Source organism: Anas platyrhynchos, chromosome 1, assembly GCF_047663525.1.
Source record: "Anas platyrhynchos isolate ZD024472 breed Pekin duck chromosome 1, IASCAAS_PekinDuck_T2T, whole genome shotgun sequence".
NCBI classification, from domain to species: Eukaryota; Metazoa; Chordata; class Aves; order Anseriformes; family Anatidae; genus Anas; species Anas platyrhynchos.
In genome coordinates this window covers 96,359,368-96,385,623 of record NC_092587.1, presented here as the reverse complement: position 1 = coordinate 96,385,623, position 26,256 = coordinate 96,359,368, and the positions used below count along the sequence as shown (strand labels likewise).

The following is a 26,256-nucleotide window of genomic DNA, read 5'->3' as shown; positions in this document are numbered from 1 at the left end:
AAAGATCATTAGCAGTATATTAAATAAAATTGCCTGTAAGACTGGTGCTTAACTCTACCAAAATGTTTCTTCTAGGCTTACATTTTCTCTTTTCTCACTTAGTAAATTGTTACCTAACACTTAGTTTACTAAATCTCATTTTCACAGGTTTACTTAATAATTGAGTTTCCCACGTGTCATCTCTGAGATAATTAATTGCATTAATACAGAAGTAATATAGTAGATTTCATCTGTCTAGAATATGTAGGAGGAGTTGTTTGTGGCTTTTTCTTCTTTCCAGAGAAGGTTATAAAATTAGAGTGCAATAATCTACTTTTTTATGAGCCTATTTTATAAAGTGGCAAAAAAAAATCTATAGGACAAAATAATGGGCTGTAGCCTTCTGAAACAATGCTAAAAGTTGTTCAACTAATAAGTCTTTTCCAGTATATAACATTGGTATTTTTCTTATCTGCAGCAAATCTTAGGTCTTTTTTTTTTTTTTTTTTTTTTTTAATACCTATTAAATACATATTGCTTATGTAAAGGAGAAAGTCAATGGTTGGGGAATTGAAAATAAAGAAAACTGTCTTAGAGTCAGCTTTTTACTGTAAAGTGCAACTTCTTCCACTGAGAAAGGGAGGATATACTTCTGAGTCTCTGAAATCATGATCTTAGACTTCTTAAGGAAAAGAAATGGCCAAAACCCCCCTTTGATATCTGTTTTGTCAGTACTTGCACTTAAATAGATGAAATTGCTGCTGCAACTTTGCTGGGTTTGTGCAGTTTTTAGTAAGATACATGTAGATTTCAAATTTCTGAATAGATATTTTTGTCCACTTTGTTTACAGAACCTCCATTATTTTAATTATGTTTAGGCAGAAATCAGAATTTTAATGTGTTCAAACCAAGAACTGGGTCTTTATATTTCACTTATATGATCTAAGTATTGATACAAGGGACATAAACTCTTATTGTAGATGCTTAAAATTCTCAAAACATAATGAGTGTAGATAGTTTCTCTCTAACTAACCTGAAACTGAACTGTCAGGAAAGACTGTTCAACAACTACACTAATAATTGGAAAGGGGCCTGGAGGGCCTAGCAGCCCTACATTAATAATATGGAAAGGACCCTAAAAGAGCCTAGCAGCAAAGTAAGTAGAAATATCACAGTCTTTTGTGGGTTGACAAATTGCATAAGTCAACTGAATGTTGACTACAAATCATCTAGGAATAGTTTTTCTTTGAAAGAAATAATTGGGAATGTGCCATCTCTCTTTTTTCTGTAGCATTTCTGCAACCCCTGAGCATCGCTATAGGGATGATGAAGACCAGTGACAGAAAGAAGCTAAATAGTTACTTACATTTTTATATTGATAATGGGCTAGTCAATACATGCTCTTTTTAACATAATTGTAGAAGGAACTGCCCAGAGTATATTTCAATTTTTTTTTTTTTTTTTTTTAAAAAAAAAAGCCCATTTTGCACTGCAGAGCATTTAGCTAGGTACTCAACAGAGAAAATAACCTCTTGGGGGTTTTAGGGAAACCACAGGGAATGATCCCTTCTGTTACAAACATGAGAAGATAAGCAGGTTTTTAAGTCTTGAAGTGTGCCCATAGAATATCTTCTTTAAATCTTACTAAGTTCAGTAAATTTAGTTGGAACGGATAGATAACATGGTTTACCTTAACACTGTACATTGTAACGCGTGTGAAGCAGGGCTGGGAGGCAATCTAAGCAAGATATGCGTGCTTCATGTAGAAAGAGTGCAGCTTTTAACTGACTGGACTGATTTTTCCCATTAGTCAAAATAACTGTTTCAGGGCTGTTTTCCTACTTAAATGACTGACTTAATTTTATCTGGACTTTGACAGAAGCTGATATATGAGCAGAGGCTAAGCCTGGAAAATTTTAAACTAGTAGGTTAAAATTTAAAACAAATGCAAATGTAAAATGGAAATGATTTTTCAGCTGCTTCTGTTTCTGCTATAATCTATGAAGAATTACTGCATTTTATAAAATCAACTTTGTGTACTAATATGTAATCTGTATACTATTTTTGCTGATATCAAAATAGTCTCATATACTAACACATCAAGGAGAACAAATCTCAGAAGAAGTAGAACTCATTTTGTAATAGATGCTAACCTTTAAAAACATGATATCCAGCAATTTTGAATGACTTCAGTTGTTGTTCCCTTTACTAGATATAATATCAGAGGAACAGCGATAGGTGATAGAATAATGAGGTAATTCATTATTTTCTTCCTCCCCTCTCCTTTTTTATTTCTGTATAATGGATTTATCAGGTTCATGTTTTTCATGTCTAACTGGCATTTTAAGAATTACTGTACTTTAAATGCTATGAATTACAGAACATATTGCTTGAGTTATATTTAGCTGCATGTATTGCATGGAAATTGATAAGAAATGGCAATATAAACATTTAACAATGTATTAACCTTTTTATTGTGTGTCACAGAAATTAATGGAATTTGAAAAATGTGTAGTTTGTGAAAAGCAAATACCTTTTTTTTATTATTATTATTATTCAGCAGCTGAGGAACGTGTCATATTTGCATGTGCCACTGCTGATCTGCTCTGTCTCACAGTGCAGAACATCCAGTTCTGGAAAAGATATCAGAATAAACATCTCAAAGACCATTCATATTTTTTTTTCTTTTGCTTGAACAAGATGTAATTATCAAAGTTATATTTGATAATACATGTTTAGCAAAAGAAGCTTTAAATCTTACAGAATATTTCTGCTAATGAAGTTAAGTGAAATAGTCACTTGATCTCATATTCCTCACTGAAATACTTCAGTGAATTAGTTGTAAGAACGTATAAAGTAATTTGGGCAACTGTGTTTGGCTGTGTGAGATAAGAGGGAGAAACAATCTACAGTGATTTAATGTCAAAGGCTATAGATAAGGGAAACGGGAAAACAAATGGGTAAAAATAATTCTAATGATGAAAACCAACATATTGCTTTTTTGTGGCCAGAAAGGAAAAGGCGTAGGATGTGGTGTTATAGAAAACTTAACCTGAATCCTGCATTTTAAATGCTTTGAGGAAAATACCACAGACACACTTCATTGTTTTGCATTCCAAACTTAGCTGGAACTGAAGAATTTCCTCCTAGCATCTAACCTAAATCTCCCATCTTTTTGTTTAAAGACATTCCCCCTTGTCCTATCACTGTCTGCCTGTGTAAAAAGTCGCTGTGTTACAACACATGCGTGGAATTTCTTGGGCAGGAACATGATAGCTGTCAGGTGGATTACTCTCTGCAGTCAATGAAGAAATGACCATAAGGCATCAGAGAATCAGCTTTTAAGTTAATGGTAATGTGTCCTGGGTCCCCTGCAGTTGTTTTGGATAGGAAAAATAGTTGAAATAAGAAGATGGCAACAAGGAAAAAAGACTAACTTCAAAGAGCAGAAGAGAAGGGAGCAGGGTTCCTGGTACTTAGCAGGAAGAGATGATGTTTGGCTCTGTGTGTAAGTTAATTTAGAAACTTTAGAAGACACATACCCTTAGTATTGGATGAATCAATATTGTTTTAGCTGAGTAATCAGAGCTGAGACAAGAGGGGTGCAAAAAGGAAGCAACTACACATGAGCCCTACAACTAACTGCTGCAGCTTAAGAGGCGATTAGTTTGGAATAATGGTGTTTGGAAGAAGAGGGTTATCAAGGGTACCAGATTAATTTTGTCTCAGCCACTGCATCAGGCCTCCACTGGGTCAGTTTGTAGCTGAATTGCTATAGATTGTATACAGATTCAGCTGATAGATAATTGTGATGTTCAGTTTTCCCTCTTCTGAAAAACGTATCATTAATTTTGACTGTCACTCTTCTAACTAATAGATAAGCATAGTTGTTTTAAAACAAGCAGGGCTAGTTAGCCAGAAATTGTTGAGTAACATACATGGGGAACTGAGGTCTGCAGCTCTCAAAAAATATATTTTTAAGAGAAATCTTGTGTTTTTCTGTCGAGAAAAAATACTGTGCTATAATAAACAAACTGGTTTAAAAGTGATTCTTTATTAGATGTCACAATTTGTGAACACACAGAAAATGTCCTATGTGACAAAGTTTTTTGACTTAGCTTGTATGTTTAAATCTTTTTCCATTTTTCTGGCTATTTAATTGAAAGAATACGATGGTTTCACTTTTGAATGCCTATTCCACTCATGTAGGGTTTAATTTAAATGCTCTTTTCATTATTAATGTTTATAACAACTGATTTCAAAGTCTTCAATCTGGCTGATTGTAAGGGACAAAGTTGTGCTCTAGTCCATGCCTATGTCCTTATTTTTAGAAATAATATTTTCTATCTTACCTCAAGGTACTGAGATGATGAAAGTACCCTATATTGTCTTGGGCTCAGTCTCATCAAGACTGTACACGCCAACTTTATCATAAGATAGGAAACAAGGTAGCACAAAATTTAGCAAAACATTATTTAGCTTTATGTCTTCAGAGGGAACAGTAGTACTGAATTATTCTAAAGTCAGAGAACTACCCAGAGTATGAGAGCATAACTAAACCAAAGTTCAGTTTCTTTGACATTACCAGGGATATAACATTTTCTGTTCTGTGAAATTAATACCAATAATATTAATCAATATCCTACATTTCTCAGGCATCTTCATTATTTGATGCCTGAATATGAATAAATAATGTTTAGTTTCATCAGTTGATGGAGTTGCCTGAGGAATGCCAACACAATGTGCATAAATTTAATTATCTGATATTCAGATAATTAAATTTACTACAAAGAGTGTGGAGTTTGGAAACAGTAGGAAACAGAGGAAACAGTAGCTTGCCGTCAGGCTTAGCTTTGGCCAAACTTTGGAAGAGGAAGGAATTGCACAGCATGCTTCTGTATCTACTGATGATTCAAATGCTTAGGCTACTGCCTAAGTTCAAGTTGTCATGGACAGGAATTGCTTATCACAAATATAAGCGTAAATTAAAAAGCCATTAAAACAAATGCCATCTTTTTTTTTTTTTCTTCACATTTCTTAAAAGCGTACAGAAAATCTGTAGTTATGGAGAAGCAAAACCTTCTCAAACAAAACAAACAAAAAAAAGAGGTTCTTAGTTGTGAAATAGCATTAGATTAGGCTCACATATCTTTACTGCAGAAGACTTGCTTCTGCCAGGCTGCTGCTTTTAGCAGTGTGTTAGTAGAATGCCTGATAATAGTATCACAGTTATAGTCACATGTGCTTGGCTACATTCTCACTGTGGAAGGTAGTCATTGACTTTAAAAGAGAACTAAATATCATCCCATTCATGCCATTCACAAATAAGAGCCAAAATGATATATATATATATATATCTTTTTTAACTAAGAACTGAATCTAGTTGAAAGACAGTGTTTTTATCAAACGTTGCTTTTGTGCTTCTGCTTTTCTTTAAAAATGCATGATTCTGAGTGCTGAATATCCTTGACTTTTTTTTTTTTTTTTTTGTAATGTGTGCATTAGACAAATTTAGACAGAGACATTAACTTTTATAGAGATGCTGTAACCAAAAATTCTATAAGAAACTACTCAGGAATACTGGTTAGTTACTTCTAACAACATCTTCTAATCCCAAGACCTTTTTAGCTGCTATCTAGCAAGTAACCCTTCTAAAAGAGCTAGACAAGTTCACTGCTTTGTCAGACCTAATGATGTTTAACTTCTCAACGTTTCCACTACACGTGTTTTTGATAATTAATGTGGATAAATACACACCATCCCAAAATCCAAATGGGAATACTAGTAAGCAGTAGCTGTAAGGCTAGCAGGCATTGCCTTGAAACCAAAATGGTCTCACTGTGCTAAATAGCTGTGTGCTGTTTCCAAAGCCATGATCATTTATGTGGTTGGTAACAGAATAATTATTAAATGATTATTGCTTTTACTTTCTCACAGAAACAATATCTTTTTTTTTTCCAAACAAAACCAAATGCGTATGAATAATTAATTAAAATTTTTGCAAGTATTTTATATATGTAGTCTATCATATACATGCCACCCATCATTTTCCTTCACATGAAAGTAAACCAGTAAGGAAGATAATTTGATGATCTTTAAAGCATAATAGATGTAGAACATGAGGTTTTTTAATTTTCTTTCCTCTTCAGTGTATAAGGACTTTGAAGATCTCTGTTCTTAAACCTGTTGAAAATTACAGTTGAGACTTCACATATTGTAAGAACTAAATAACAAACTCAGTGTATTTATTTAGCGTAGTATAGGAAGGAGGAACCAGAAAATTGCCTAGATATGAAATTGCTGGGGGAGTGGGTATAGAAAAGTTTCACAATGTTAATAAAAGTAGTCCTTTTTCTGGGATTGTTTGCTAGACAAATTTTCAGGAAATGTATTAGCCCACTGTTAAGTGGATTTATTGGCTAGCATTTACAAATCTCTTCTAATTTCTGTAAAGAAATAGTATTAAAATACATTTTAAAAGTTCAGCTGTATTAGAAGACCTGTCTTAGTATGACAGTTTTTTATAAATATATCTATATATTCTGTATTAATAACTCATTGCTTGCATTTATTTTCCATCTTTGTTTAGCTTGTAGGACAACACTTGTTTTATCTTATTTTTGTCCAAATTTCTCCTATGACAATGAAACAAAAATCTGTACAGATCACTGGTAGAGGGAATTAAGAGATAGAACTAGTGGTGTTTTGTTTTTTTTTTTGGTTGGTTGTTTTTTTTTTGTCTGGGAAGGAAGACTCTCATGTTGCAAGAGTCTCCAGAATCAGCAATTAAAATACTACTGTATTGCTTAAGGACTACTTCAGGTTACTAGCCTTCTCATAGCAGTGTCCTGAGGTTACAAATATATTCAATTCTGGCTCGGATTAGTTTTTGGGATTCTATAAATTCCTGTTATAGCTTGATCACTTGCTTTCTGCTAAAATGAGTACCTGCTTCTTCTGGGAATGATGTTCCCCTTGGTCTGTGTTCAAGACCTCAAACCTAATAGGAACCCTGACACAGAACAAAAGAAGAAAAAGAGCTGGATACAGGTGGTGCGTCGTGGCAGTTTGTTTATAACTGGAATTTTGAGAATCTGAAAACTTAGAGCTTAACATAAAAAACACAGCACCAAGAGTCTTTTAACAGATTAATCAAAAAGTAGTTTCCTGGAACTAAACAGTCACAAAACAGAATATAATATTTAGCTATTTTTTTTCTATTATTCTAGGAAGCCTTCTGCTGTAGGGCCAGTGCTAATATACAGATAGTTTCTACTATAAATGATTTCAAGTCATTTCTGTCTGTAGCGGGAACTTTTTAAAGCTGTCTAAACCTTGAACCTTGTCATAAGGAAATAGCAAAGAGAAATGCATTTCATGAAATTTGGAAAAAACAACAACAATAAAACACTAGAAGACACACTAGATCCTTCAACTTTTTTAAATTGAAAAAAAATTGTTTTGGCATAGGTTTATCACTTCAGAATTTTTGTACCTTATTATGTTTGGAGTATATCCCTAGTACTGAAGAATAAAACAGCACATTAATTTTGCCAGCATCTGAAGTTTGTACTTCAGAGAGGCAATAAAATGTTGCATCACTTGACAGTCCACTGTCTTGCATGCTTATTCTTGCTCTAAGCCAGGATGGAAAAATTTAAAGTCTGTAATTTTACATTTGGGATAATGTTGATGTTTGTACCAAACTTATGAAGAGTGTGTTTGAGTGCCTGTTATTTGATAGCCCTGTTCTGAAAGCTCATTTCAGCATTTGGAGATGGCCTTTCAGTAGTGTTCTCTTTGTGTGCTATTTGTAGACGATCTGCTGTTGCCCGCATTCAGGAGCTCTTCAGAAGAAGGAAGGAAAGAAAAGAAATGGAAGAACTGGAGACTTTGAATATTAGACGTCCTTTAATAAAGATGGTTTATAAAGGTCATCGGAACTCCCGGACAATGGTACAAACTCTTTGTTTGCTTTTGGAATTGTAGATTTTTTTGGTGATTTTTTGTAGATTTTGTATGGCGTGAATTAGTATGCCTGACAAAACAGACATTGTCAGCACTTCTACTTGTATATTCAATTGGAAGCCATATAATTTGTTCTAAATGAAAATTAAAATTAGCCTGACTTATTTATCACCATGTAAGGCATGTAAGTTTTTGGTAGTTTGACTATCTCCTTAACTTCCTTTTAAATCTTGGATGTTTCTCTTAACTTCTTTTTAATTTTGTCTGTCAGCTTAAGTGGTATAAAATGTGACTACCTTAAAAATTATTATTGAATCCTCACTTTTCCTTCCAAGCTCTTCAAATTCTTATTTAATCATTACTTTCTATTTAAAGAGTTTCAAATATACTTCAGTAGTAATTCTGAAGAGCTTTGACATATTTAAATTTTAAAAAGTCAGATAATGTTAGTTACCATTTTTTAATATCTGTACTAGGTACCCTGTCTTTTTCATATAAAATGCTATATTTTAAGAAAAATACAGTTACTGTTTGTAAAGCAGTAGTGCATGGAAAAACTTTTCCTTCATATTTCTTTTTGTCTTTTACAGTACTTTGAAGATGTCAAGTTCTCAATACTAGGTGGTGTTCTGTAGAAGTAGCGGGTGTATGATTTTGCAGCTGATCTGAGAGTAGTTCCTCTTTCTCCAAAACCAGTTTTCTAGAGTTTATATGAATGGTTTTAATTACACTTGGGAAAATGATTCAGTAAAAGCATGTTTCAATATGCATAAGCACTTAGAATAAAATTGATTAATGACAAGATTTTGCACTGATTTCGCAAATTAATAGTAAATACTCAAAACAAACAAACATTAGTTTAAAAGTCATAGCATTAAACAATTAGCTTTAATAGGGGACCTAGGAGTTGAGGAGGAATGGAGACCGGTCCCTGCTCAACATCACAGCCAATGCCCTCCCTACCGGCCCCACCTTCCCAGGTGCCCTTACACAACAGGTTTGAGGCCCTGGAGCTTGAGAGACAGGTAGCTGAGGAAGAGGTAGAAAGTCTATCCAGGAGGATGCCTTGGGTGAGGAAGTCGACTCCACGCCTCAGGAATGCCTCCACCAAGACAGAAAGAAGGGTGATTGTTGTGGGCGACTCCCTTCTCAGGGGAACAGAGGGACCTATTTGTCAGCCTGACCCTACCCATAGGGAAGTCTGCTGCCTCCCTGGGGCCAGGGTCAGAAACATTGCCAGAAAGCTTCCCAACCTGGTTTGCCCCTCTGACTATTATCCTCTTAGTAGTCCAGGCTGGCAGTGATGACATTGAAGAGAGAAGCCTGAAGACCATCAAACAGGACTTTAGGGGACTGGGACGGTTAGTGGATGGAGCGGGAGTACAGGTGGTGTTTTCATCCATCCCTACAGTGGCAGGGAGGGGCACAGAGAGGACACGGAAAGCCACCTGATAAACGCATGGCTCAGAGGCTGGTGCCAACACAGAAATTTTGTGGTTTTTTGACCATGGGGCACTTTACTCGGCACCCAGCCTGATGGCTGCAGACAGGTCCCTATCTCTAAGGGGAAAACAGATCCCAGGCCAGTAGCTGGCGGGGCTCATTGGGAGGGCTTTAAACTAGGTAAGAAGGGGGACGGGGCTGAAACAAAGCTTGTTAGAGCTGTGCCAGGGGGAACAATGGAAAGGCTGGGACAGAAGGCAATGGCCCAGCTGAAGTGCATCTACACTAATGCACACAGCATGGGTAACAAACAGGAGGAGCTGGAAGCCATCATGCAGCAGGCAGGCTACAACTTGGTTGCCATCATGGAAACGTGGTGGGACCACTCTCATGACTGGAGTGCTGCAATGTCGGCTATAGGCTCTTCAGAAGGGACAGGCAGCACGGAAGGGGTGGTGGTGTGGCTCTCTATATCAGAGAGAGTTTTGATGTCGTGGAACTTGAGGCTGGGAATGATAAGGTTGAGTCCTTATGGGTTAGGATCAGCGGGAAGGCCAACAAGGCAAGCATCCTGTTGTGGGTCTGTTATAGACCACCAAACCAGGATGAGGAGACTGAGGAGGAGTTCTACAGGCAGTTGACAAAAGTTGTGAAATTGTCAGTGCTTGTTCTCGTGGGGGACTTCAACTTCCCAGATGTATCCTGGAAGCACAACAGCCCAGAGAAAGCAGTCTAGGAGGTTTCTGGAGAGTGTGGAAGATAGCTTCCTGATGCAGCTGGTTAGTGAGCCTACCAGGGGAGGTGCCCCGCTAGACCTTCTCTTCACAAGAGGAGTCCAGGAAGGCTGGGCGCTCTTCAAGAGGGAAATCTTAATGGCGCAGGAGTGGTTTTTCCCCACGTGCCCAAAGATGAGCCGGCGGGGAAGAAGATCGCCCTGGCTGAACAGAGAATTGTGGCTTGAGCTTAGGAGAAAAAAGAGGGTTTACAATCTTTGGAAAAGAGGGTGGGCCACGCGGGAGGACTATAAGGATGTAGCGAGGCTGTGCAGGGACAAAATCAGAAAGGCCAAAGCTCATCTGGAGCTCGATCTGGCAACTGCCATCAAAGACAACAAAAAATGTTTTTACAAATACATTAATGCAAAACGGAGAATCTCCAGCCTTTACTGGATGCAGGGGGGGGTTCTTAGTTACAAAAGATGAGGAAAAGGCAGAGGTGCTTAATGCCTTCTTTGCCGCAGTCTTTAGCGGCAAAACCAGTTGCTCTCTGGATACTGGTGGAAGGGGATAGGGAGCATAATGTGGCCCTCGCTATCCATGAGGAAACGTTTGGTGACCTACTGCGGCACTTGGATGTACACAAATTGATGGGGCCAGATGGGATCCACCCAAGGATACTAAGAGAACTGGCGGAGGAGCTGGACAAGCTGCTTACCATCATTTATCAACAGTCCTGGCTATCGGGGGAGGTCCCAGCTGACTGGCGGCTAGCAAACGTGGCACCCATCTACAAGAAGGGCCGGAGGGCAGACCTGGGAAACTATAGGCCTGTCAGTTTGACCTCAGTACCAGGGAAGCTCATGGAGCAGATTCTCTTGAGAGTCATCATGCGGCACTTGCAGGGCAAGCAGGCGGTCAGGCCCAGTCAGCATGGGTTTATGGAAGGCAGGTCCTGCTTGACGAACCTGATCTCCTTCTATGACAAAGTGACGCGCTGGGTGGACGAGGGAAAGGCTGTGGATGTGGTCTACCTTAACTTCAGCAAGGCTTTTGACTCCGTTTCCCACAGCATTCTCCTCAAGAAGCTGTCTGCTCGTGGCTTGGGCTGGTGTACGCTTTGTTGGGTTAGAAACTGGCTGGATAGCCAGGCCCAAAGAGTTGTTGTGAATGGAGTCAAATCCAGTTGGAGGCCAGTCACTAGTGGCATCGCCCAGGGCTCGGTACTGGGGCCAGTCTTCTTTAATATCTTAATCAATGATCTGGACGAGGGCATTGAGTGCACCCTCAGTAAGTTTGCAGATGACACCAAGCTAGGTGCGTGTGTCGATCTGCTTGAGGGCAGGAAGGCTCTGCGGGAGGATCTGGATAGGCTGCACCGATGGGCTGAGGCCAACTGCATGAAGTTCAACAAGGCCGAGTGCCGTGTCCTGCACCTGGGGCACAATAACCCCAAGCAGAGCTACAGGCTGGGAGAGGAATGGTTGGAGAGCTGCCAGGCAGAGAAGGACCTGGGAATACTGGTGGATAGTCGGCTGAGTATGAGCCAGCAGTGTGCTCAGGTGGCCAAGAAGGCCAACAGCATCCTGGCTTGTTTAAGGAATAGTGTGACCAGCAGGTCTAGGGAAGTGATTGTCCCCCTGTACTCGGCTGTGGTGAGGCCGCACCTCGAGTACTGTGTTCAGTTTTGGGCCCCTCGCTACAAGAAGAACATCGAGGTGCTTGAGCGGGTCCAGAGAAGGGCGACGAAGCTGGTGAGGGGTCTGGAGAACAAGTCTTACGAGGAGCGGCTGAGGGATCTGGGTTTGTTCAGCCTAGAAAAAAGGAAGCTCAGGGGTGACCTTATTGCCCTCTACAGGTACATTAAAGGAGGCTGTAGTGAGGTGCGGATTGGTCTGTTCTCCCATGTGCCTGGAGACATGGACGAGGGGGAATGGGCTTAAGTTGCGCCAGGGGTGTTTTAGGTTGGATATTAAGAAGAACTTCTTTACTAAGAGGGTTGTGAGGCATTGGAATGGGCTGCCCAGGGAAGTGGTGGAGTCACCATCCCTGGAGGTCTTTAAAAGATGTTTAGATGTAGAGCTTAGTGATATGGTTTAGTGGAGGACTGTTAGCATTAGGTCAGAGCTTGGACTCAATGATCTTGAGGTCTCTTCCAACCTAGACAATTCTGTAATTCTGTGATTTTTGCAAAAAAAAATAAAAATAGTAGTGTTATGTTGATGTTTGCTTGCCCCATTTGCAGGCCTGGAACTTCTTATGTCCAGCACACACATCCCTGCTACATATCCCCTTGAGTAATGTCACCAGGAGAGTGGATATTACCATTCTTCCATGAAACAGACCTTGAAGTACAATGGTGGTAGGGTGTGCAATGATGAGGAGGGGGATTTCTTCTTTGCTTTTACCTCTTGGAAAAAAAAGAATGTTCTTGTGAGCCCAGACTCTTTCTCTTGAAGAGATCCTTTCTCTTCAAAATTTGTCTTCTACCTTGTGCCTTCAGTTCTCCTTTTCTGTTGTCTCTTCCTTTCTATTTTTCCCTCCTGACCTAGTTGTATCTTCTTTCATATATTTGCCATTCTTCCTCTCAATCCACTCACCCCAAGTTCCCATTTAAAAATGTTAGCTTTAAAGAAACTCTTTTATTAGTTACATACAAGTGCTCTATTAAATAAGCAGAAAGGTTATGTATGCATGCAGTAAAAATGTGTATATAAATTTGAAAACACAAAATATTTTAAATCTGTTGATTTTATGTGACACTAAAATTAAATTCTGTAAATGTTAGAAATGTAAAATGAACAGTTGCCTAAGGGAATATAAAGAGAGCAGAAAGATGGCACAATTGAGAATTAAAATATTATTTATTTTTGGACATACTTAGGATGCACTTCTAATTGAAAAATAAAAATAGAACTATAAGAGAAAAATATTGGAAATGTGTCTTGCACTACAGAATCCAGGAATGCTATTTGTCTGGCTTATTTTTAGTCTTAAAGATGACTTGATTGCACTGACTGTATCACTGGTACATATTCTGTAGACAAAGGTCTAGCAAGATCCCAAGCCTGAAATTTGAAACTGGACATACTTATGCTGGAAATGCAGTACATATTTTTAACAGTGGTAATGGTTCAGCTTACTAATGTGTGTTTTTTTTTATCATGGCAATTCTTAAAGTAAGATAGTTGGGGCAAAGTGCAGAGCAAGACTATGTGTCTGTCCTTTTTGCCTGTGCATTTTCTGAGAAGACTATGCAAAAAGAAAGGATGCAGGTACTACCCTCTTGAGAGCTTTATTGTGATGTGCTAGTTGGAAAATAATTCCATAGTAGAATACTGTGTAGATGTTCTTTTGCCCTCTCTCAAAGTCAAGTTTCTGTCCCTTACATATGAGACATTCTTAAATACCAAAAATTATGAAATTATTTTATGCTAAACTTCAAACATTGAAAATCATCAGTGTGAACTTTGCTGTATAGGATACTTCTGTTTATGTAGGCACCTCTTCTGCTTAGCATGTGTCAATTTGAAAAAAATAATAAGAGGTACTTAATAACTTTTTAAAGTGTAATATTTTGTGTAGGTTTACATTTTTACTTCCCAACACTTTTCTCTCATCCACACATTGGATTATTTTGAAGCTTTCATCTGATACCTTGTTTGTGACCAAGCTTTGACTGTTCTTCCTCTGCCACCATTATTTGACTCTTCCTCCCTCTGCCATCCCATCTAACCTCCGACCCTGTGGATGATGTACAAGATAGAGAGTGAGAAAGATACTGCTGCCTAATGTTTTCTTACTTCAAATAGTTGAGCAGTGGTTACTTTACTGTTTAACTTTGAGTAAATACAGAAATGACTTTTGAAGGTGATTATAACATTTAGTGAAGGAAGTAACCCATTCTTGTTTGCTCAGACTAGTAGTTTGACGTCATTTGGGTTACAGATGTGAAGGGAAGAGAGGCCGTGGAATGGGAGGATTACTGTACATTTAACAACATAATTGTTGTTTCCTGAGAATTAGGCTAAGTTTCTTTTTTTTGGCATAGAAATTAAACAAGTCACAGTCTTTTAGGCTACAATTCAGTATGAATTGTAGGTCCTCAGAGAACATGCCACCTGTAAAGTTAGTAAAGCATCGTCTATGTTTAAAATTTTTTAAAATAAATATATATATGTAATAAAATCAATTTGGCCCTTATTACAAGTATTCTTCACTGGAAACATGAGAAAACTACAGATATGTCAAATGTTAGCCATATCACTTCAGACATTTCACAAAGGTGCTTGGATATCCTAACAAAACTAAGATAGGAGCAACCATATATAGTGGAATGTGTCATCACTGTGTCAAAACAAACAAAAACAATAATAAATCAACTTAAAAAATCAATTTAAAAAAAGTATACACTAGTTGCACTTGCAGGGAGGCATGCTTCTACTTTCATCTACTTAAGTACTGTTGTAATAGCTTAGGACTCACTGCAACTTGAATGCCTTCCTCTTCCAAGGCTTCTAACTTTAATTTTGGACTTGAACCAGGAAGTCTTAGTTCTTATCTGATAGATTATAGAGAAAAATAAACTAAGATATTTGATTCCATGACCCCTTTTTATCTGTCAGTTAATTCCCAGCCCCCAGTTTTCATAAGCTTCTGTCTCCTCTTATTCTGTAAATGGAAAATCCCCACTAGTTATTAACCTGTCACTCACTTTAGTTTACTGAAGTCTTCCCAAAAAGTGTTTCATGTACCCCTGTCTCCAGTACCCATCTCATCACTCTGGAAAGTAACGTATCTGCTGTCATTATCTGTAGGATTTCAGGTACACTATAATTTCTCTTATTTCCAAATTACTGCGTCTGTCCCAGCTTCTCTCCATTTTTCTGTTAGCAGCCAATTTGCACTGAAGATCTATAACCTTCTGAATTTTCTTTTTTTGATTGTTTTTCTTTAAATGGTTCTTTCAGATTTCTTTAAGTGGTCTTTCTCCATTTGCAGAGCTCTTAATTCAGATGCAATGTTATTGTAGAAATGGGAGTATACTCTTCAGTGTTTCCCAACACTGGTGTTATAAAGTAAGTTTTATTTCTGTTTTTACTGCAGATAAAAGAAGCCAACTTTTGGGGATCTAACTTTGTCATGAGTGGTTCAGATTGTGGCCATATTTTTATATGGGATCGACATACTGCCGAACATCTCATGCTGCTGGAAGCTGATAATCATGTGGTGAACTGTCTTCAGCCTCATCCATTTGACCCAAGTAAGATAATCATTTTTCACAGGCTGTGTTCAGGTTACCTATAGTAAAAGACCCAAAACTCAATCCTCAGTTCTGTGTAGATCAATATAGCATTGTAATGGTAGATTTTCATCAAACTCTTTTTTCTTCTTCCAATATAAATTAGATAATACTGCTTATGGTTTGGTCTTTTACTAATGACTTTTCAACCCTTGAAAGCCTCCTTACTCAATAACTTCTTGGAATGAAAATGTTACTGACATAGTATTTATAGAAAGTTAAGATGCAGTTAAAAGAATATCAATTTCTTGCTCCCTCCAGTACATTAAATGTTTTCCATGACACAGTGAGGGAAATACGGGGTCACTGAGATGCCAGCAACACTGTGGGAATTGATACTTGAATCTGGACTCTACTTGCTCTGTTTGAAAATTGAGCAAACTGTGTCTCAGACTTGCTGTCTTTGTGAGATTAAAAGAAATAAAATTCATAGAAATTTTATCAGTTTGTATTTCAGGAGAAATATTTATAGAAAAGATGAACAGAAGTAGTAGAAGGAATCAGATGTCATCTGACATGTGGATGGAATATATGAATGATGCCACAGTTTCGGACAGTCAAAGAAAGCATTCATGTTGTTTCTTTTTTATTCATAGCCTGCATGGTTCTAGAATAACAGTCAGCTGTAAACAAATTAAGTTATAATAATGCTAGAAGAGGATAAGATTGTTAAACTTGTACAGTTTTCAAGTTACTGAGATGTTTCTATGGAAGTCTTATCTCTATTGTGGTTTTGTGCAATGATCTAGAAAATGGAATTTTGTTTTGCCTTTTTTAGAATTGTTTATGAGTGTCCATTGCTTTTGTATATTTGAATGTCAAAGAAATTTACATGAAGGACATCAAAATTATCAAATATAAAAATATATTTGAAATTTTCTTCTGTTTTTGTAACTGGATTCAGAAGTCCTAAGGCTTTGTTACTAATGCATATAATTATCAGATCACCATCAAAAATATATTAGTAGCTGAGTTTGTTCTTACTTTCTGCTCCTATCTTATGGTGGTTTATTTTTTTGTTTAAGGGTCTCTTGAAGTTTGCATATGTCTTCTTTCTCAGGTCCCATAGGGAGAATTATGTAGTTGTGTGTTCAGTATAGAACTGACTTTTGCAATTAAATGTTTCTAATAGTACAGCAAGTGAAGTTATTTTTCTTCAACTCCACTTAAGTGCATAAAATACTGGTAAAGATGTAACATATTTAATTTAGAATTGTTAATGTTACTTATTTCTAGTTCTGGCCTCTTCTGGTATTGACTATGATATAAAAATTTGGTCACCATTGGAAGAATCCAGGATTTTTAACAGAAAACTTGCAGATGAGGTAAGAACCTTCCCTCCTTTTCCACAGTAATGTTGCATCTTCCAGTTCTACAAAAGTCTTCATTGCAAATAATTGATATTAAATTAACAGTTATTTAATATTAAACAAATAAGCTACAAATAAAAAGCTGTCCTTTATGACAGCTAACTTTCCTATAATTGGCAGCACACAGAGGCACTTTGCATTTCATTAACTCCTAGAAATTATACGTACGAAAATACAGTAATAAATTATGTACGGAGAAAAGCTTGAAAAGGTATGAATGCTTGCATTAGGAAGAAAAACTGGCAGGAGGTAGAAATCAAGGTACTCGTTGTCTTTAAACAAACTAACATAAGTGTGTGCTAAAAGTAATTATCATATTGAGAATTTTGTCACTTGTTTTTTAGTAATTTTGAATTTTAGTAGCTTTTTCAATGAAAAATGTATGATGCAGTAAATTTGACAAAAGTATAGTTTGTGATTTTACATGGGTTTTGATTTGTTTGTTTGTTTAATTTGATCCTAGCATTGAAATATCTATGTAGAAAACAAGAGAACCTGATAGAAACAGTTTTTACCACATTCATTTTGGCTACAATAAGTATCCAAAATAGCTGACCTGACTTCTTCATAGCCATGGAAAGGCAAGAGAGGACGAAGAATTACATTTGGGGTGTGTTTAGTATAGATATAGTACCACATTTAAAATCAAATGGAGGACATGACCTTAGGGAGTAGGAAAAAGTGGCAACGATGGGAACAAATCTCTGGACACAGAAAAAGCCTCAGAAGGAGCTGAAAAGATGAACAGGCTGTCAAAAAGGTGTTACTGATGATGCACTGGAGAAATAGAAGGTGAAAGAGGAAAAAAGTCAGGGTGCTATCTTCTCACTTTGCTTCTTTTTGGGTGTGATCAGTTTTGCAAAGTGATCGATAAATAGATGAAAATAACAGAAAAGAGGAGCTTTGTTTTGGCTGGGAACAGCATACTACAGACATCTGCAAGAACATTTTCCTCAGAAGATGAACAGGCTTGAGAATGAGTCTCAAGAAAAAAAGAAATGCTTTATTTACCTGCCTTACAGCATATGGTCTTTGAGTACTAAGGTCCGAAAGTGTCTCCACCTAAAGAAATTTTTATGCTTTGTGATAACCAAAAAAACATGGTTTGAGGGACAAGTGAAGGTGTGGGATTAGAATTTAATGGCAAAGCAAGAGGGTTAGCAAGGAACTACCTTGAGGAAGGAAGGAGGCAAAAGAGCTTAAAGGTATTTGTTAGTGGACTTCTCTTCCTTGAAACTAAAGCAGTAAGAAATGGCTATTTCAAGTAATTTAGAGGTAAGCTGTAGACGTGTTCAGAAAGAATTACGGAGCTGAAGAATGTTCCTGAACTGGGATAGAATAATTGCTTGTGTTCCTTGGATTTTCTCCAAAAGTTTCAAGCAGCATGAAGGTAGGAGTTTAGGATAACCTCATCTCTTTTCCTTCCCACATTCTTGGCCAGTGCGAGTGCTATGTCTTTGCTGCCTGCAACAGTTGCCATCTGGAACAGCACTTTCTCTCATCAGTTGTCCTTATTTCTTGCAAGGTCTAATTTACAGAAGTATTTCTCAGCTGCCTGTCTTAGTATCTACCATGGACACAGACAACAGAATTATAATCTTACTAGAATATTCTCTAGTTAGACAACTGGACAGTGAACTCTGCCTGCAGATAGTTTACTTTTTTTACCACATACAAATACTGTAATTTTGGGTTCTGTAAATACATAGAAACTAGAAACTTTGTATTGTCAAACTAATACTGATGCACTACAACTTTGTATTCATTTTTATGCTGTTTTTTTCTTCCCTGCTGCCAGGTTATAACACGTAATGAATTAATGCTGGAAGAAACCAGAAACACTATTACTGTTCCAGCTTCTTTTATGTTACGAATGTTGGCATCTTTGAATCATATAAGAGCAGGTGAGAGACTTCTTTAGAACTTGACCACCATGTTGATCTATGAAATAGCAGATGGACTGGGGAACCATCAAGATCTTCAGCTGTATGTGGCTACATTGGGGTTTGTAAGAAGTTTCAGTGGTTCTTCATGAGTCTCTTAAGAAAAGTACTTAGGAATAGCTTCTGTACTGAGACTTGCAGCATTTTGCAGCTGGTTGTTCTTTTTGTTTGTTTGTTTGATTGTTTTATCTCAAAACAAAGAACAAGAAAAATGCACAATATATTTTAGATGTTCCCATACTATCCACCCTGTAATAGTTTGTTAGTAATGTGTTTATTAGTAATGTAGTACTAATTCTATGCTGAAAAATATTCAGTAAGAGAAGATCTCTAGGAGATGAGGGCTGTGATGGAAAAAGTGTTGGGGTGACTGGAATGAAACATACGAAACTGACACTCATTGTGGACTTGGGATTGCCTGGAAATGAAGGAGGGTGTGAAGATGCAGGACTGTGTAATGAGCAAACCTTTTGCTGCAGGTGCTAGCATTCCTCGTCCACTAGAGTCTGAAATTGATGATAGGAGGGGTTGCATGGGTCACTGGAAACTCATGTTCCTGGATGTTAGTGCTTAAGCTGACTGCAGTGGGTTGAAACTGAAGAAGTAGGGCAACAGAGGCATGGTGCTGGGTAGGAAGCAGAGAGGGGAAGTTTTGGGAGGCTGGTATGACACAAGGCATAGAAACCTAGTAGATGAGGGTGACGATAGTGTTAAGTATTGAATGTGGGGAGTCCGGCACTTGCTGAGCAGAATAGTGGGTTTGTACAGTGGGGCAGGAGGGAAGCTCTGCCTGGCAGCAGCCGCTGCTCCTCTTTCACCTCCCACTGATCTGTTAGGAGCAGATGGACAGGAAAGGAAGAGCAAAGCCACTGTATCCAGCCCAGTGGCGTGCCTCACCTCTGCTGTCAATGAATACATTAGCTGGTGTTTTTCTTCATTTATTATGTTTTCTGTGTTCCTGCTGAGTGAACTTTTTCTTAACCTAACAGTGCATGTTTGAGTGATACATCTTGAGCCAGTCATGTTCCCACACACATTTTTGTATTTGCCTTTCTCTAAATGTTTACATCAAAAAGTACCGTTTTTTTTTCTTTTTTTTTTTTTTTCTCATGTATATGGTGACAAATAGCAGTTCCCATTTTTTCTGGAGTATACAGATTTTCTAATCACAGCTATTCTAGTTTTAGCTCCTCAGAAAATTATTCTCAATTTCTTGGATTCACTGTCTCTTTTTAATATCATGTTTGCATTCATCTTTCCTGTGCTGACAGCCAATCAGCACCTACAAGGTTTCTCCTTTTGTACACAAAATTCACTTCTATGCCTGGAAGTCCTTTAGAGCTTTTGCTGTCACTGTTCTTTCTTGTTATAATATACCTACCTGATCTCTGCTGTCAGTCCAGTTTCAGATTCTTTCATGGTTCTGTTACTGTATAACCCATAGCCACTGTGCATTGTGTACTAGCCCAGAGGGCCACTAAATTGCAAAAATTGCCAATACCCCAAAACTTCAGAAGATCTTTTTACTAAATCTTCTCTGTGCCTTACAGACCGATTGGAAGGTGACAGATCAGAAGGATCTGGTCAGGAGAACGAAAATGAAGATGAAGAGTAACTGGCAGTTGTGTGCAAGCACCTAGACGTTATGGAATTTGTATAAGACATTAATTATATTTTTCCTTACAGAGCTTTAGTGCAATTCTAAGGTATTGCTTTTGGATAACCTAACCTTTTGTTTTTGAATGACTGTGTGCATGACTTTGGGAGAGTGTGCAAGTAAAATAAGCAAAAATGTTTTTAAAATGTTTTGCCATGTATGAGGGGTGCTAGAAGATGCAAAGTGCAATATTTTCCTTAACCTGCAAATGTGGGAGCTTGGATCAATGTTTTCAAGTAACTTTCATTATAGTAAAAACGTTGGTTCAAATAAATTTCTATACCTGCTGTTTGCATGTTTGTTGCTTTCTAATTAAAAGATTTGGTTGTTTTAAGTAGTCCCGTGTTTTCTCTTTGTTCAACCATTGATTTATCACCTGGTATTTATATCCTCATTATCCCCATTGTAACTACACATACATACACAAAACTGTCTCTCTGTGAGTCTTAGCATAGTGCCACTTCATACTCTCTATGCTTGAACCATTAGTGCTGGTGAAATAGTTCTGTTTCACTGATAGGTCTGAGCACGCGTTCTTTGCAACATTGGCAGATTTACCTTAATGTCGATTGGATTTAGAACAGAGAAAATGTAGTATAGATTATCTAGAGGAATGTGAATTGGAAAATTCCTCTGTTACTTCCTGGGAGTAGTTGTTTGAGATGCAAGGTAGTTCAGTCACAAGGGTAACAGACCATAACCATCCTCCATATGCTTTAGATGGCAATGGAGAAGAGGAAGTAAAGGAAGAAAAAAGAATGTGGAACAGAGCAGCTTTGCTTAACGGCTGTTGTTGCCAAGGATGCAGGTGCCAAGAGGCTCCATCAGGAGGAATTGGGGAATGCCAAGAAGGATTATAAATCAGATGGGTGAGGGCACCAAAGTGCAAGACTTTGCACCCTGAGTCTTACAGTGCAAGACTTGGAGAAAGGATATAAATTAAAGAAATAGAGGGAAATAGGAAAACTAAGAGTTTGAGTTGGAGAGAAAGAGATTTGTGAGGCAAAATAAACGGGAATTACATGGAACCCAAGTGGTAGCTAATGGGTGACGGAAGAACAACATGAGGAGAGAGGAGAAAAGCAAGGAGATGGATAGGGATTTTTAACTTTTTTGTATTTTTAAAGGAATTAAACTAGTTGAGAAGAAAAGTTGGTCCAAGGAATATAGGAAATCAGTGAGGAAGAGCAAAGTATAAAAGCCTGAAAAGCAACCCAAAGAGAAATTAGGAAATTAAGAAATATTTGTGGGGGAGAAAATATTTTGGAGACAGAGGGTGCTGAGAAAACTGGATGTTACAGAACACTGGAGAGTTGTGGAAAATGGGAAACTTCACAGCCAGAGAAGGTGAGTGCAACAGAGGATGCAAATTTGGTAAGCATTTTGAGAACCCATGAGCAACACAGAGTGAGAGAAAACAAGGTACGTTTTTTTTTGTTTTTGTTTTTTTTTAAGGCATGGAGTGAAAGTAATCTCTGGTATGCGCGTTTCTCTTTACTGGTGACAAAAGGAGAAAGATTGTCTAAGTGTCCTTGGTGTTGGAGAAAGGAACAAAACATGAGTTTCTCCTCACGATTTATCATTTTAGACAACCATTTTTAGATCAGCAAGAAAAGGAAGAATGCCCCCCCCCCCCTTTTTTTAAGTGGTGATGGTAGAAACAAAGTGGTCTAGAACTGTGCACATCTTACTGCTCATAGCACTGAGGAATATTTTTACTATCAAATATAAATTAGCCTTGAATTTCTATAACACTCCTGAATTTCTATAGCACTCCTTTCATTTGAATTGAAGAACTATACAGTAGGTGCATATATAGCACACCTGGTGCGTATATTAGTGGGGTTGTGTGCTCTGGTCTGGCTGCTAGCTGTGAGAGGAACAGAGCTGTGTTTCTGTTCTGTGTGGCATCTGTTGTCGTGGCAGACCTCTTCCACAGCGAGGGGCCCGGAGCATTTCTGTGAGGGAAACACAACAGTGTGGTGTTTGGTGTAGTTGTCAGGCCTCCTGTAGGTGAGCCTTTGAAAATGATACTTGAGATGTATCTGCTTCCAAAACGATTGTGGTGTTCCTACTGAAGCTTGAGGTTCTTCCTAGAAATTGTTAACTTTTGCCTTTTGAAAACAAGCTAATGCAAAAGTTGCAAACAGCAGACCTTGGCTTTGACTTCTAAAACACTCCCCCTGCTGTGCTGCATTTTCTTCTTTCCTCACAGATTCAAATTTCTGTGGGGCTTTTTCAAATTTGGTGTCTTTCCTCATGGAGAATTTTTTGCATTCCTTTGTCCATTGCCTTGTAGAGATGTATTGTAAAAATGTGTCAGTTCTTTAACCCATTAATTGTGTATAAAGAGTCAAACCATCTCTTTGAAATGTGTATGCATAGTACACATTTTTATTTTTTTTTCTCAAGTAAATGTATGGAAATGACAGCTTTTGTCTTTACAAGAGAGGTTTTATAAATCATCACTTTGGATGTCTTTGTTTCTAAAAATAGAAAAGCTGCTTCTGCTGCTTTTGCTTTAGTCATAGCAATTGCCAGTGGAAACCATACAAAACAGAACAAAAGCAGCAATTTTCTGAGTATTTTTTCCAGAGTTGTCCAATAAGCATTTTATTGCCAGAAGATCTCTTGCTTATTCAAAGGCTAATTATTAATTTCCAGATGTTTAGATGTGGGTTTACTAATTAAAAGGAGGGTTGAACCTCAATAAACACAAAAGTGTAATACTTGAAACATTTTTCAAACTTCAGTGAAGCTTTTCAAGCAGTTTTTCTAAAACTAAGATATCCATTGTGTTTGTCTTCTTTTTCATAGCCCTTTAGGCAAATTGGTCTAGGTCTCCATTCCAAGAACCATGCAGTAATGCTTGAGGGAGGCCTCATGGCGGCCTGCAGCTCCCTCAGGAGGGGAGCGGAGGGGCAGGCGCTGAGCTCTGCTCTCTGGGGACAGCGACAGGACCCGAGGGCACGGCATGGAGCTGGGACAGGGGAGGGTCAGGCTGGGGGTTAGGGAAAGGGTCTGCACCCAGACGGTGCTCGGGCACTGGGACAGGCTCCCCAGGGCAGTGGGCACAGCACCGAGCCTGGTAGAGTTCAAGAACCATTTGGACAATGCTCTGAGACGCATGGTTTGATTTTTGAGTGGTCCTGTGCAGAGCCAGGAGTTGGACTCAGTGACCCTTGCAGCTCCCTTCCAACTTGGGATATTCAGTGATTCTGTGAATAATAGGAGTGGTGGCAGGAGCTGGAGGGACGGCAGCAAATTTCTAATGTTTGTAGCAACAAAGGAAAAAACTTGAAAATATTATTCAAGCATACACAGCAGCAATCAAACAAGTACAAATTGTCAAACCATCCCACAGTCCCAAACCTCACAGCTCTAGAGGCAACCTGATGGTCTGGGTCCGCTTTTGGAGCGGGGGCTTTGAGGTCGGCGATGTCGCTGGAGCTCCCCCTAGTGCTGCCACTCGAGCCACATCTGTACTTGTGCAACCACTCGTTTGCGGGTAGAAATGAAAATCGGTGGATGTGTACTCCATGCCAATTTGGTAACCACCATGGTGATACAATGCCTGGGACCATCCTTTTTCCTTTCAGTAAATCCAAGGAGAGGAAAAGAGCCACCAGGAGCAGGCCATAATACTCTCATTACACATCAAATGACCAGTTCTCATAGCTGGATGCTGAAAGACACATATCCAGAACTTCTAGTTTCTGATTACCCTATTAACAGCTCGAATTTGATGGATAGGATGGTGAATGAGAATTTGGGGTGCATCTTATCTTCCTGCTAAGTGAATTGAAGATCGTCGGTCTGCTCAAGCTGCTCTTCCCCTAGTCTGCTGTCTTTCTGTCCTGTGACAGCTTGCTGTAAATCTTTCCATCCCAGGAAGAAAAATGATTAAAACAAAGAGCCATTGTCTAAAGCCAAGGTTCAGATGTAATTGAACTCACTTTTATATTATCTAGCCTTCTAGAGATATGGAATGTCTGTAAGAAGGATATTTCTTAGGATTGTTGCAAGCATCAAAAGCGACTCCTTTGCTGTGCTGCTATGATTTCTGGCAAATAATTTGGTGTCTGGAAGCTTGGGCAGATGGTCGCTGTAGGAAGCATTCTCTTGATTAAATGTCGGCGATTCTGAGCCTGTTGAAACAGTTATCTGCCTAAACTCCTTCCTTTTATGCCTTCTTCCCCTGATGGAGGCAGGATGAGGTTCACTAAGGACATCGCCCTGCATTACATTTATAGTAAAACCTTTGTTAGCAGTAAATAAATGTTGCTTCAATAAAACCTTAAAGTAGAATACTGTGTATGTCTTAAACACTTTGAGAACACCCTAGAGGATGATTTTGAGGAGGAAATTCCAGAAATAAGCGTTTAAAATAGATATCATCGGAGGTGTGTGTGCATGTGTGCAAGGGGTGGGAGAATCTGCTCAGAGATGCTGTCTTGGAAAGCTGAGCGTTGATGTCTGCAAAGTTGTTCTTGTACGGAAAGATACCACTGAGTCTGTGAGGCTGGGGCCTATTATTCATAGAATCACTGAACCTAATGCAAAGACCACCAAATCCTTGTGAATCCTCCCTCTGTGCCTCACTGTTTCATGTCACTGCTTGACAGCGCTGTCAAAAACAAGGTGCCAGTTAGCACGGCTTAGGTCAGAGCCCGCATCCCTCATGGTCTGGTCACGTCGCTTCAAGAGACCTCAGCCAAAGTACAGGGAACAGCACAGAGGGCAGGCGTGAGGTGATCTGCCCAGCCTAAATACAGATTGATTTTGTCTTCAAAACCTGGGACTAAATCGATTTTAAATTATTTTCATGAATTATAGCCTGCCTGAACGCTTTTATTTGTGAAAGCATCCAGTTTCTCTTCGGTGGCATCCTCTACTGTTGAGTTGTTTTTTTTTGTTTTGTTTTGTTTTGTTTGTTTTTATAATTTATTTACCTGTATTTTAAATGTTCTTTTTATTATGTGTAATTGCTCTTTTGATGAAAAGGTACCGTCTGTCTTCTCTGTGACTTTTAAGAACTTTCTGTCAATGCTCCCCCACTTGATTCATTTCCATTTGCTGATAGAGCCAATTAGTCCCAAAACTTCCTAATAATGGGCACAATTAGATGTTTCGTTTTGAAAAGTTGGCACGTGCTACTCTCAAAGCAAGATCTTTTCATCTGATCATGACTCAACCTGTTGCCAGGCTTGCCTTATTTTGCGGGAGGAGGGCTGGGCGCAAATCCATGGGATTTGACAGATTTGCTCCAAGTCAGGCCTGATGGCTACTGATTTAGGCAGTTCTCATTTCAGTGAGAAGGTCTCTAACTAGAGTTTGTTAACGGGCTTGTTACTAATTAGAAAATAAATCCCAGGGGACCTGCAGCTGCCCTCAAACAGTTCTGCAGGTCTTCTCTTTTACCTTAGGTTCAGATCCTGTTTCCAATTTTTCCTCCTGCCTGACCTGCCCTTAACCCCAAGCAATCTGGCACTTAGCTACTATTTTTTTTTTCTCCTGGTGAGTAGTGAAAGATGGAGAGCTAAGAGGGAGGAAAAGAATGGCTGTGGGAGAGCTGTAAGAGTCATGGCTGTAAATTTTTAGCAGCACCAAGCAGTTCTGTGCTCCAGTCCTTTCCAGGACACCTCTGCTGTGCCGACAAATACAAGTGAGCATCCATCCCATTTGGTAGCTGCCAGGGGGATTTATGTGTGCGCTTCAGGTGCACTCATCTCCACGCTCCATTGCTTCCCTCTCAGATGCAATACCCTGATGTCCCCTCTGCGTCCAGCATGAATGTGCTATAATTCATGCCCTATGATTAGTATATTAATTTTTAATGGGTCTTTTTGTTCTCCAGTTCTCATCTGTTTACAGAGAT

The 26,256-nt window shown here is 38.5% G+C and overlaps 1 protein-coding gene across 11 annotated transcripts in view; it reads left to right on the top strand.

Moving 5' to 3' along the window:
- Positions 1–20,715, top strand: part of DCAF6 (DDB1 and CUL4 associated factor 6) — an 81,396-nt gene extending 60,681 nt beyond the window's left edge. For 6 of the 11 annotated variants that reach the window (XM_027449391.3, XM_027449395.3, XM_072025218.1 and 3 more), the window contains 5 exons: positions 7,797–7,935; positions 15,213–15,369; positions 16,645–16,733; positions 18,577–18,682; positions 20,272–20,715. In XM_027449391.3, the coding sequence (XP_027305192.1) occupies positions 7,797–7,935; positions 15,213–15,369; positions 16,645–16,733; positions 18,577–18,682; positions 20,272–20,336 (556 nt within the window). In that variant the 3' untranslated portion in view covers positions 20,337–20,715. Of the gene's footprint in view, positions 1–2,191; positions 2,234–7,796; positions 7,936–15,212; positions 15,370–16,644; positions 16,734–18,576; positions 18,683–20,271 lie in introns of all 11 variants that reach the window. The other 5 variants (XM_027449392.3, XM_027449389.3, XM_027449393.3 and 2 more) reach the window with 1 other exon arrangement.
- The last annotated feature ends 5,541 nt before the right edge of the window (positions 20,716–26,256 follow it).